The sequence below is a fragment of the Lacerta agilis genome, chromosome 2 (genome assembly GCF_009819535.1).
Source record: "Lacerta agilis isolate rLacAgi1 chromosome 2, rLacAgi1.pri, whole genome shotgun sequence".
Classification (NCBI taxonomy): domain Eukaryota; kingdom Metazoa; phylum Chordata; class Lepidosauria; order Squamata; family Lacertidae; genus Lacerta; species Lacerta agilis.
In genome coordinates this window covers 959,904-971,089 of record NC_046313.1, presented here as the reverse complement: position 1 = coordinate 971,089, position 11,186 = coordinate 959,904, and the positions used below count along the sequence as shown (strand labels likewise).

General features: G+C 45.9%; 1 protein-coding gene across 1 annotated transcript; it reads left to right on the top strand.

Moving 5' to 3' along the window:
- Nucleotides 1-6,215: 6,215 nt before the first annotated feature.
- LOC117042877 (microtubule-associated proteins 1A/1B light chain 3C-like) lies at nucleotides 6,216-8,388 on the top strand. Its single transcript, XM_033142518.1, has 4 exons — nucleotides 6,216-6,353; nucleotides 6,725-6,780; nucleotides 7,373-7,479; nucleotides 7,664-8,388. Exons 1-4 carry the CDS (start codon nucleotides 6,302-6,304, stop codon nucleotides 7,833-7,835), a joined length of 387 nt encoding a protein of 128 aa, XP_032998409.1. The 5' UTR covers nucleotides 6,216-6,301; the 3' UTR covers nucleotides 7,836-8,388.
- Nucleotides 8,389-11,186: the final 2,798 nt, after the last annotated feature.

Here is an 11,186-nt window from a genome sequence, read left to right as displayed (position 1 = left end):
ATCCCTCTGCAATAGTCCACAAGCAAGACACTGTTGCAGGAAGGAGCAACAGCATCCAAGGCAATAGGACTAAATGCAGGACTGCCACACCTCCTCACACAGTGCCCCCATGGATTCCACTGGCAAAGAAGTGGCACTGTCACTAATTTTGGGCAAGATCTTGCTGATTTTGTGTGAGGTTTAACCAAAGTCATCCAAGATCTTGCAGAGCACTTGAGGTCTCACCTGAAATCAGCATTGATGCTGGCAGAGTGGGCAGCAGGGTGGGTGATGCAGGTGGCAGGGGTGGCAGGGCAGGGCGGCACTTCCCATTTCACTTCAAGCAGCAAAATGGTGTGTGTGTGTGTGTGTGCGCGCACACACACACACACACACACACACAATGGAAAGCCTGGCCCTGCTCTGCTGTCCACGTGGCCACGCTGCACATGAATGCAAGTAGCACATAAATGACACAAGTTCAAATCTCTGGAGAATCTCGGGTTGCTCCAGCCAGCCAGTTTTACCTAGCCTTGAGTTGGGTGGAAAAACCTCAAATCAATAATGCTCAGGAAAGGGGGGAAGTTTGTTAGCATAATGGGCCCTCATTTGTTTTCCAAAAGGCCACTTGTCTTGTGAACTTGCAGCGGGTGAATTATACCTGTGGCATTTGAATGAAGAGGTTTCTTAGGAGGTTTATGGAGCCTGCTTTGACATCAGCTCCTCATTAAATCACAAGACCGAAAGGAACAGAATTCAAATGTCAGGATAACAGTGGTTTACAGTTAGCATTGGAGACTGGTCCTGGCTCAGGTTGCCACCTTTGGATCTAGTATTTCCTGTGACATCAGCCAGGGGGAGAAAACTCCAGATGAAAAGTGGCTGGGTCTAGGGAATAGCCTCAGTATAAGCACTCAGAAAGTTCCCTCATTCACCCCAGAAGGTCCCAGTTAAAGAGATCAGGCAACTGTTATAGGGAAGGCCTCTATCTGGGTTCCTAGAGAGCTCCTGCCCATCAGAGTAGGCAATGCGGAGCTAGATGGGGAAATAGTATAATCTGGAATAAGGCCTGCACCTGTTTGGGTCTCTAGTTCAGCCTTCCCCAATCTGGTTCCCTTTGGATGTTTTAGACTACAACTCCCATCATTCCTGACCATTGGGCATGCTGACTGGGGCTGAAAGGAGTTGGAGTCTTGCAACGTCTGGACAATATGCATAAAGTTGGGGGAGGTTGCTTTGCTTCAAGGCACCAGGTACCTTATACCTTATACCCATGTTGTATTTTCCAGATTTTTGTTAGACTCTGGTTCCCATCAGCCTCAGCCAGCAGGGTCAATGGTTAAGGATGATGAAAGTCAGGAGAGCACTGCATTCACAACTCCTGTCTTGTAGCTAGCCCTGTTCACAGAATTACCATTCGGGGCGGGGAGAGAATGACAGATGAGCCGCTTTAAGTATACAGTGCAGACACATGCAAAGGCTCTTGGGGAGCCCAGAATCAATTTCCCCTATAATGTGGGTGGGAGTTTCTTCCTAGAGAATCTCCCGCTTTGCATAAGCTTGTGCTCAGATTTCCCTGCATCAGGGGAGATGTCCCTGCCTGGCATCACATTGGCACAGCAATATCCACAGAAGATGTTCCATTTAATTCAATTCATCACAGCAGCAGATACATAATCAGTGATTCATCATTCATGTGATATTTATGTGTTGCCCATTGGGATTTCATTTCTCATAACAAAATATGGGTAAACTTCTAAACTATGAAGAATTATGAAGAGGCAGCAACTTTAGGCAGTTTAACGATGAAAAAAGAGTGTGCCCTTCTTGCTTCCAGATTTGCAGCTTGATCTTACGCATGTTCACACAGAACTACATTCTACTGGTTTCAATGGGATTCAATAGTCAGAAAAGCAAAGGGCACTGGGAACTGCCTGGGTACTGGGTACTGATGCTAATCCTGGTGACCAGAGTTCAAATCCTCACTCAGCCACAAAGGGTCCTAGATGACCTTGAGCCACTCACTATCTTTCAGCCTACCCTATACCTTTTGTGAGGATAGAATTAAGGGACTCATATACACTGCTCAGAGCATGGCAAAAATGCAATAAGCTAAAAATGACCCTTTGTTTAAATGGAGAGAGACTGTCATTCCAACTGCCGTATTTTTTCTGCAAGGCTGGGGGATCTCTCTCATTGGTTGAGGCTCTCTCCCTCCCATCCCAGTTTATCAGTCCAGATGCAAACATCTACTTTACAAATAGAAAGATAAAACTTATTAGCCATGTTGTGCTTCCCTTGCGAATTGATATCTATAAAAGACTAGCAGTCTCATACCTGGCATCACTCAGGAATTCTAAGAAACCAAATAAAATCAGTGCAGTTTTGAAAGATTCAGTCTGCCATCCTAATTCAAAATGACATCACTTTGTATCTAGATATAGACAAAAAAAAAAACCTGCTCCTTGATCTCAGGAAACACCATGCAAAACTGAGTTACAATATATTAAGAGGTGCCTAGATTTATAAAGAACAGACAGACCAACAACTTTCCAAAATACATAGTAGGAGTGGAAGAAGAAGATAAGTAAAAACTCTTTAAAAGAGCCTTTTTATTCCGTCCTACCGGTAGTGGGTACTGCCCTTCCTTTCATGGATTTGCAAGACAAACATACAGGTACATTTGCTTTGGAGAACAAGCTGTTTCACAGGAGAAGAGCAACACACCTCCCCATCTCCACTTCCTCTCAGAGCAACTCTGAATCTTTTATTTCCCAATCCCCCTTTTTTGTTATCAAATCTGTTAATGAGCTTGTGCTGTTGCTGTGGCAACCACACTCGCTCTTGCTATCATCTCCTCCTTCCACCTTCCACCCAATTTTCTTTGCATTGATTCAAGGGCCTATGAAATGCTGTAGAATACGGAACCCTCATCCACATCTGGGGACCCTTGCGTGTTTCCCCAGCAATCTTCTACCGCCCTTGTCTCTGCCACTTAATAACTCTCAGAAATCCTCAAAGGATGCTCAGAAATTAATAGTGAAAGGAGAACAATAGATACCTGGCTCAACTGCAAGTTTTGCTGTACTCAGATTACAGGGAGACCAAGATTACCCCCCAAACACACCTGCTCTTTTTAGAAGACTATGGAGGAGGTCTTCATTTTGGCTAAAATTGGGGGCGTACCATTAGCTACAGGAGAGGTGGGGAACCTCAGGTCCGGAGGCAGCATACAGCCCTCTTAACTTCTCACTATGACCCTCTAAGTTCTCCCCCTTTCGTACCCCCCTTGAGCATTTTTACCTAAATGAAATGTCTCCTAGAACTTTGGTCATGCTTCTTCCTTGTCTGGATGGAGGATGAATGAATCAATTTATTTCGGTCACTGACCAGAGTGGGATGGCAGACAGAAAAGGGTATGTGAACATGTGTAGGAACTAGTCTTCTGTACAACAGTAAAATTGCCTCCACCCACTTTTGCCTCTGGTCCCACCCACCACTGCCATGTGGCTCCTGGAAGGTTGCACAGAAAGAAATGTGTCCCTCAGGTTAAAAAGGTTCCCCACCCTATGAATTTGTGGATTTCATTAGGTCCTTCCTTTCCCTTCATAATTCAAGCACTGCTGTTTGTTAGGAACTTGAGAAGACTAACTATTAGGCATTTGGGGGTGTTTGGACACAGCATGGGCAGGCAGGAGGAAAACCAATGCAGCTGTGGGTTGGGTGCAATCCTGTATCATGAGCAGTACATTGCACTGATGCAGCCTACTGCAATCTAGTACCCATCAGCACTAGATCAGACTACAACTCCTTTAATTCTTAACCATAGGCCATGCTGGTTGGGGCTGATGGGAATTCTCCAAATCATCTGGTGGGCACCAAGTTTGGGAAGGTTACATTGATAAAACATGAGTGATCACCAACATCTAACCCACTTGCCCAGTGGAAAGCCCCATTTCATGGCCAGTCAGGTTGGAATAGGAGCAGAAAGTCCAATCTGATCTCTGTTAGCCTTGGCTACAGTGGAAGACAGATACTTTGCACTGGTTGTAGGATTGAACTGCATGGCTTTGGGGCTGTGGGGTCTTGCAAGGGTCTACTTTGTCTCCTATACTATTTAACATCTGTATTAACATCTATGGGAGCTGTCATTCAGGGGCTTGGAGCGCAGTGTTTTTTCAGAATGCTGAATAGATGCAGCCTTATCTCTCCCTTCCATTTGAATCAGGAGAGGCTGTGAAGGGGTTGAACCAGAAGCAATGCTGGGCTGAATGGGTTCCAGTTAACTGAGGCTGAATCCTGATGAGATGGAGGTGCTGTGGGTGGGAGGTTCCTTTCTCCAGGAACTAGGTGGAGAGCTGCACTGAAGGAAAAAGTTTGCAACCTGGAGCTATTATATCTTTAAAGTACATTCAAGGCACATTGGCCCAGATTCACCATTACAGAAGACAGCCAGCAGAAGAAATCCAATGCAACAGTTGAGCTTGCAGGAGTTTGTTGTGCAACAGGAAGTATCAGGGCTATCCTATAGTGGCTTTTGGGGGGATTGCTTTAATTGGCTTTTAGTCCAGGCAGGAAATATAAGTTCAGATCCAGTGGGGAAGTACTTGAGGAGTTACTAGGTTGAGGGCACTCTTTGGGCCCCCTGTGCTGTATTGGCTTTGGGTGTCTCCAGAGATGCCCTTTAGGCTTGACATGCACACCAGAGTGAGTGCTGAGCTGGTTGGGCCATGGCACACTTGTCAGGTTCGCAGACACAATGACCTCATGGCAAGGAGGAAGAATTCCTTCCAATTCTTTGCAGTGTGCCCAGGAATGGGGAGGGACCTGATTCCTCTAACCTTAGGGAATTCTCCTGCCCATACTACATTTTGATTCAGCTAATTATGTTTCCTTGGTTGTTTGCAGATCCTCTTTATTGTTTATTTTTATATCGGGAATAAATATAACCAGTTTTTACCACAGATTAATTTCCAGAGTGTGATGGCAAATTAAAGGAGTAAGACCCACTGAATTCAACAGCATTTACTTCCATGTAAGTATGCACAGGATCAGGCCACAAGAGCCTTTAAAATGTGCACAACCTGTGCTAGGGTAGTCAGATGGAAAACAGGAGAGGGGGCACTCCTGCTCCTTTAATAGTGGTGCAGAAAAGAAAATTTCAGCAGGTGCATTTTGTCATGTAAGCTACACTGGTAGAAATTCCCTCTTTCACAAAAGTGTTAAAGGTGCAGGGGCCTCTGTCCCCCTCAATGGATCAGCTAGACCCTGAGTCCAATTGAGCTGGTTCTCACATGACCATGCCACAGGCCACAACTTTGCTGCCCAACCCTGTGCAAATTTATTGGGACATATACCTCCTTGTTGCAACTGCAGGGCTCTCCTAGTGTTTTCTTGGGTATATATGAGATGCATTGACTGTGGATAAGGCTTTCGTTGGCTGCCAGCCACAATGACTATGTTCCACCTCCACTGTTTGAGGCAGTATAGCCCTGAGGACCAGTTGCTGGGAATCAAAAGTGAGGAGAGTGAATTTGCACCCAGGTCCTGCTCATGGGCTTCCCACAGGGATCTGCTTGGCCTCTGTGAGAACATGATGCACTCCTGTGGTACAATGGGCCAGTGTGTCTGGCTGTTAACCAGGAGGTTGGTGGTTCAAGCCCACCCAAGGACAGCTGTGGGCAAGATATCTGCATTACATGGGGTTGGCCTAGCAAACCCTTGGGGTCCCTCCCAACTCTACAATTCTATGATTGAAAATCACACAGGTCACACTTACTCTTCAACAGTTGCAACCTGCAACCCAAACACATTCTGCCACCTTCTGGGGCACTAGGTGGAAGCAAGGAGCCTCTGGGCTTCATGTACATTAATTTATTTGCATCCATACACAGTAGATGCAAGATGGACAAGGGAAGCCCCACCTACCCAAATGTAAACTGTGCAGATTCTCCAAAGAGGGAAGAGCTGAAATTTAAAGAAATGTAGCAGACGTATAAGTAATGCATACTAGTGTTGTGGGGTGGAGAAGCATCTCCAGCATCTTGGCAAAAGGCAAGGAACTGGCAGGGTTATTGCTCAAGTGTGCACCAATGCTCCTTGCACTACTGTAGGCTTCCCCTCTCTTCTGTTTTACTCACCTTTCCTTCCACCAGCAGGTGACAATCATTAGGTCTGAGGAAGGTTCCAGCCCCACCTGGGCTGCTCAGCCTTCTCTTAAATGAAGGCAAGCCAAGGTGACTTCTGTTGAGTTAGTGCTGTAGAGTGGGAGTGGAAAGGGTCGGTGAGGGAGGGAAAAGGGTCTTGTGAGATTTTAAAGAAGATGTTGAGGTTCCAGAGTGACGACCGTCCATTCAAGCAGAGGAAAAGTTTAGGTAAAAAACTGAGGGATGAACTTGAATGATGAGGTGGGAGATATGATTCTGGATTACACATTGGAATGTCTACTAATTTTCCACTTGCATCTTTCTGACTTTTTCCTTTTAAGCTAAATATAACATTTTCCCAGCATATCTCATTGTCTCTGGATTCTCTGTTTTCCCTGTGAATGACGCCTGCTTGTCTGTCTTTCCACTGGCAGGTCTTGTTGACTCTTAAACTACCCTATTTCTAATCGGCTTCTCCTTCAAGAAGCTCAAAGTGGCATTTAAGTGTTAAATGTGATGGTCTTCCTCTTGGTAGAGCTGAAAATTCCAAAACTCTTTCTGATGACTGTTATCTGTCATAATCTAATTTTTATGTTTAGCCTCTCGTATGCAGGAAACAACTGATATCAGGACAAAGTATCCAAGCAAGATTCCGGTAAATATCCTCTTTTTCTACCTAGATTTTAGGGGGAATTTCCTCACAGAGCTATAATTCCCATAGTAGTTTGGTAATAAATCCCTCTTCATAGAGAACTCTAGGAATTGTAGCTTTGAGGGCAATAGGGGCCTCCTAACAGCTCTCAATACCCTTAACTGCAGCTCCCATAATTGTTTGAGGAAAGCCATGGGTCTCTTAAGTGGTATCACAGTGCTTTAAGTGTGTGGTGCAAATGTGGCCTTGTCTTAACTGAGTATGGAATTCATGAGCTGATTAGTCTTTCCTGATCACATGAAGCTGTTGTGAATGCCTAATCTGGGCTGAGGCTTTGCTAAATCCTCAAAAGCCATGCTAAGACTCTAAGAGCAAAAGAGACTGAGAGAAGAGAGATGCAAGCTTGGGGCTCCCACAGTTATTGCAAGTTTCCATGTATTGAACATAATGCCCTCAATGCTACTCTGAGGAACTTGGAGGAACTTATATATGGTTCCCAGAGAGGCTGCCATTCTTAAAACAGCACACCTGCTTATCCAGCAATGGAGCTTCCATCATGTGCCCTGACATTGTCCAATGCTTTCCTCACACACAGGTGGTGCTTGAGCGTTACCGGAAGGAGAAGACACTCCCTCAGTTGAGCCGGGTCAAATTCCTGGTTTCAGGGGATCTATCTATGTCTCAGTTCGTCTACAGTCTGAGGTAGGGAGGAGTTTTCACATATTGTGGTAATGTGGGGGGGGAGAGAGAGATGGGGAAGACAGTTAATTCCATTTGCACTTAAAGGTACACCTGCTTACCCACCTTGCACCTTTTGAAACAATACATAGCCAAAATGCAGCCTTCCACTGGCCTTTGGGTTGATCCTCTCCCTTCCCCTCCCCAGGGCCCGCCTGTCCCTGACAGCCACTCAAGCCTTCTACCTGCTGGTGGACAACAAGACCCTGCCGACCCTGAGCCTGACTGTTTCGGAGATCTATGAAGCCAACAAAGATGACGACGGCTTCCTCTACATTACCTACGCATCTCAAGATACGTTTGGTGATGTTGGCCCATGAGCCCATTCCGAGGAAGGCCTCTGCAGTCTCCCCCCCTCCCTTTCTCTCTGAGGCATTGTTATCACAACATGGATTTTTAAACTGCTTTTGTGTAAGAGTGGCATGGGAGAAGAGTATTAACCATCGGGCAGGCTCTGCTTTATTGTCATTGTCCCTGAAGCAACTGAACTACCTTCTACGTTGTATCTGCCTGAAAAGACGCCCAGATGACGGGGTGTATTATAGGGTCGTGTGCTTTCTTAACCAACTCTGCAGGGCTATTACTTTTACCCACTGCCAGCTTACTCTTTTAAACTAATTTGTTCCCTCATCTCTTTAGACGAATATAGACATAGATATAGAAAAGAGCATCACTACTATTGCACAGGAAACTTTTGTCTGGTTTTCTTTCTTATTTTAAACAAAGCTGATTGGCCTAATGGGGATCTGGAGGGTTCCACGAGTGGAAATTTTAACCGCACAGCTGTTTTTGTTACTTCATCTCTTTCTTCCCCTTTAAAAAAATGCCTGCTGACAAGACTGCAATAAAGAAATAAATGGGCACAATTACACTTACCTGATCTGAGTATGGCTCTTTCTTCCCCACAGGAGAAGTGAGTGGTTATTAAAGACACTGAGTCTTTTTTCTTTCTCTCATTTTCAAAAACAGGAGGTAAAGGTGGCTTGATTCTTGCTCTCCTTGCTAGCCAAGCAAGAAGAATCTGGGCACAAAAGGAGAGGGGCTGAAACAAACACAGACAAGCTGTCCTTCCTCAGAGCCCTTCACTTGGCATGGGGTGGAGAGGGCTTTTGTCACTTGCAACCATGACTACCTTGCATTCTCCACCTTATGCCTGCCAAAAATGGGAGGGGGCAGAGTATTTTGAAGGGCAGTTCCAATCAAATGCTTCTGTGGATATGAACATATATCCTAGCATAGAAGAGAGGTGAAAGATTCCCTTAAAAGTATTCTTTCTGTACAGTATCTCTTTCCTGCCATATTTTGGTGATGGTGATAAGGAGGGGTTCTTTTGTCCCTGGGTCCTGTGAGCAAGCCCTTGGAAAGGTCTCTCTCATCTTTGTGGGGCTAGAACAAGACTGACAGAACCTGTGGCCCCCCAGGTGTCATTGGACCCCAACTCCCATCAGCCCTAGCCAGCATGGCCAGTGGCCAGGGATAATGGGAGTTGTCTTCCAGATACATCTGGAGGAACCACAGATTGCCCATCTATAGCATTATGAGCAGTGATGGGCCAAATGATTCCATCACACTTTGTCATTTGCTCAGTGAGGTACAAATCTAGCATTTATAAATTCATTTGGAAATTCTGTTACTCGGGTAGTTGCAGCAGCATCACTCGTTTTGAATGAGGGCAGTAAACGATGCCTTTATTCTGTTAATGCAAGGATTTAAGCTTGTGCAATGAAACTTTCCCCCCACACATCCCATGGCCTCCCTAAATCTGGTCCAGAGGTTGAGGGAAGCCTTTGAACACATTTGGAGGAACCCGGAGGAGACAAAGGATTGTTCCATTGTCAAGAGTAAATCCTTTCACTAATGGAACAAGAGAGTTGGTGCTGCTTGGGATGCAAACCTCCATTTTGTAAAGTAGCCCCTTGAAAGAGAAGTTACATGTGGGTAATATCTGCTGTAGTCTCCTAATGAACTCTAGTAATTAATTTCACACACACACACACACACACACACAGCATAGCTGCCTTTTAAAGGGAATCAGGAAACTGCATGGAGGGCAGGTCTATCTATGGTTTTTGGCAATGGTGGATTAAAAAGAGCCTCTGTGTTGATTGAAAAGAGATAGTGTGCCACTGAATGCAGAGGCTCCATCTTCTGAAGAATATTGAGGGAGCCTGATGCGACATCCAGCCATTGCTCTGCACCCAGCTTTGCATTCAGCCTGAACAATGGGGGGCCTCAAAAAAGAGACCGAGGGTTCCCAAAGAGCCTTGGCCAATGGCTGGAGGCCAGTTGGAAGGGAATAGTGGTGGGTGCTTTTCTACTCTGCTTGGGGACTTCCCAGAAGCATCTGATTGGCTGATCTGGGAAACAGGATGCTGGACTTGAAAGGACCTGTGGTTGGATCCTGCAGAGTTCTTCCTACATTTAGAAGAGAGACAGGCAGGAAGGCAGAGCTAAACCTCAAGCCTGCATGGAAACCAGAGTCAGGCTTTTATCTGAACACATAACTTTGATGGCCAGTGCCTCTTGGTGTTCTCTGCACATGCTCAGAGGAGCTCATTGCTAACTCTCTGTTCTGCCACTTAAAAAGAACCCTGCCTCAAATTAAACTCTGTCTCAGATTGCTATGGGGAGAAGGCACAACTGAATTTGCATCCAAAAAATCATCCATTTGTGTTTTTTTTAAACAAGAAGCTAAGTGTGACGCATTCACCATGAGCAGGTTGAGAACAATTTTCCCAGCTGACAGTGATGTGGCGGAACACCTCCTCCCTGTTTCACGCTTCTGTTGCACTCAAGTGCCACAGCGCACTGAGTGGGGGTAAATATTTCATGTTCATTCGTAAATATTACACTAAAATTAGCCTGAAGTGTGAAAACTAATAGGAAGAGAAGAGGCGGTTTCTGCTGGCATGCCTGGCTGAGAGACAAATTGCAAAGTGTGTTAACATTTGTTTAAGAACATAACATGGACTGATTAGATGAGACGAAGAGCCTGTTCAGTCCAGGAGCAGGGCATCCGTGGCCCTCCAGAATTTGCTGGACTACAGCTCCCATCATCCCTCACCACTGGCTGCACTGCCTGGGCCTGATGGGAGCTGAAGTCCGGCAACCTCAGGAATGGATCATAGCTCAGAAGTACAGCATCTGATTTGCATGCAAAAGGTCCCAGGTGTGATTCCTGCATCTTCAAAGCTGCCTCTGGCCTCTGGCAGCTAAGAAGAAAGCCTGGAGGGAACAGCCAGCCCTTCCTGTTTCCCCCCAGCACCTGGTAATTGGAAACATACAGCCTCTGAACATGGAAGCTCTATTTAGCTATTATGGCTAACAGAGATCAATAGACTTGTCCTTCCTGTTAATGTACCTAATTCTTTTCAAAAGGTATGTAAACTGAGTGCTGAATTCCATCAGTGATGGTAGGGGTGGCAGGTGTATAGGGTGTTAAGGGAGGGGCAGTGCCTCTGGTGGGGGGCATGTTGTGCTCCTTCTGCAGCAGTTTGTCCAGCTTTGGTCCCCACCCTACACTCAGCTCTCACCTGTGGCTCCTAGAAGCTGTCAGCATGGGACAGCAGCCACACCCCAGAATATGGGTTTGGGTAGCCAATGAGTCTCAAACCCTTTCCCTGAATGTGAAGACAGGCTCCGCCAGGTTGAGCGGACAAGACCAGGGGGGT

Coding starts and splice junctions, on each gene's coding strand:
- LOC117042877 (XM_033142518.1), top strand. CDS start 6,302: ATGTTGAGGTTCCAGAGTGACGACCGTCCATTCAAGCAGAGGAAAAGT. Junction 6,354..6,724: donor CAAGCAGAGGAAAAGTTTAG/GTAAAAAACTGA, acceptor TTTTATGTTTAG/CCTCTCGTATGCAGGAAACA. Junction 6,781..7,372: donor AGTATCCAAGCAAGATTCCG/GTAAATATCCTC, acceptor CCTCACACACAG/GTGGTGCTTGAGCGTTACCG.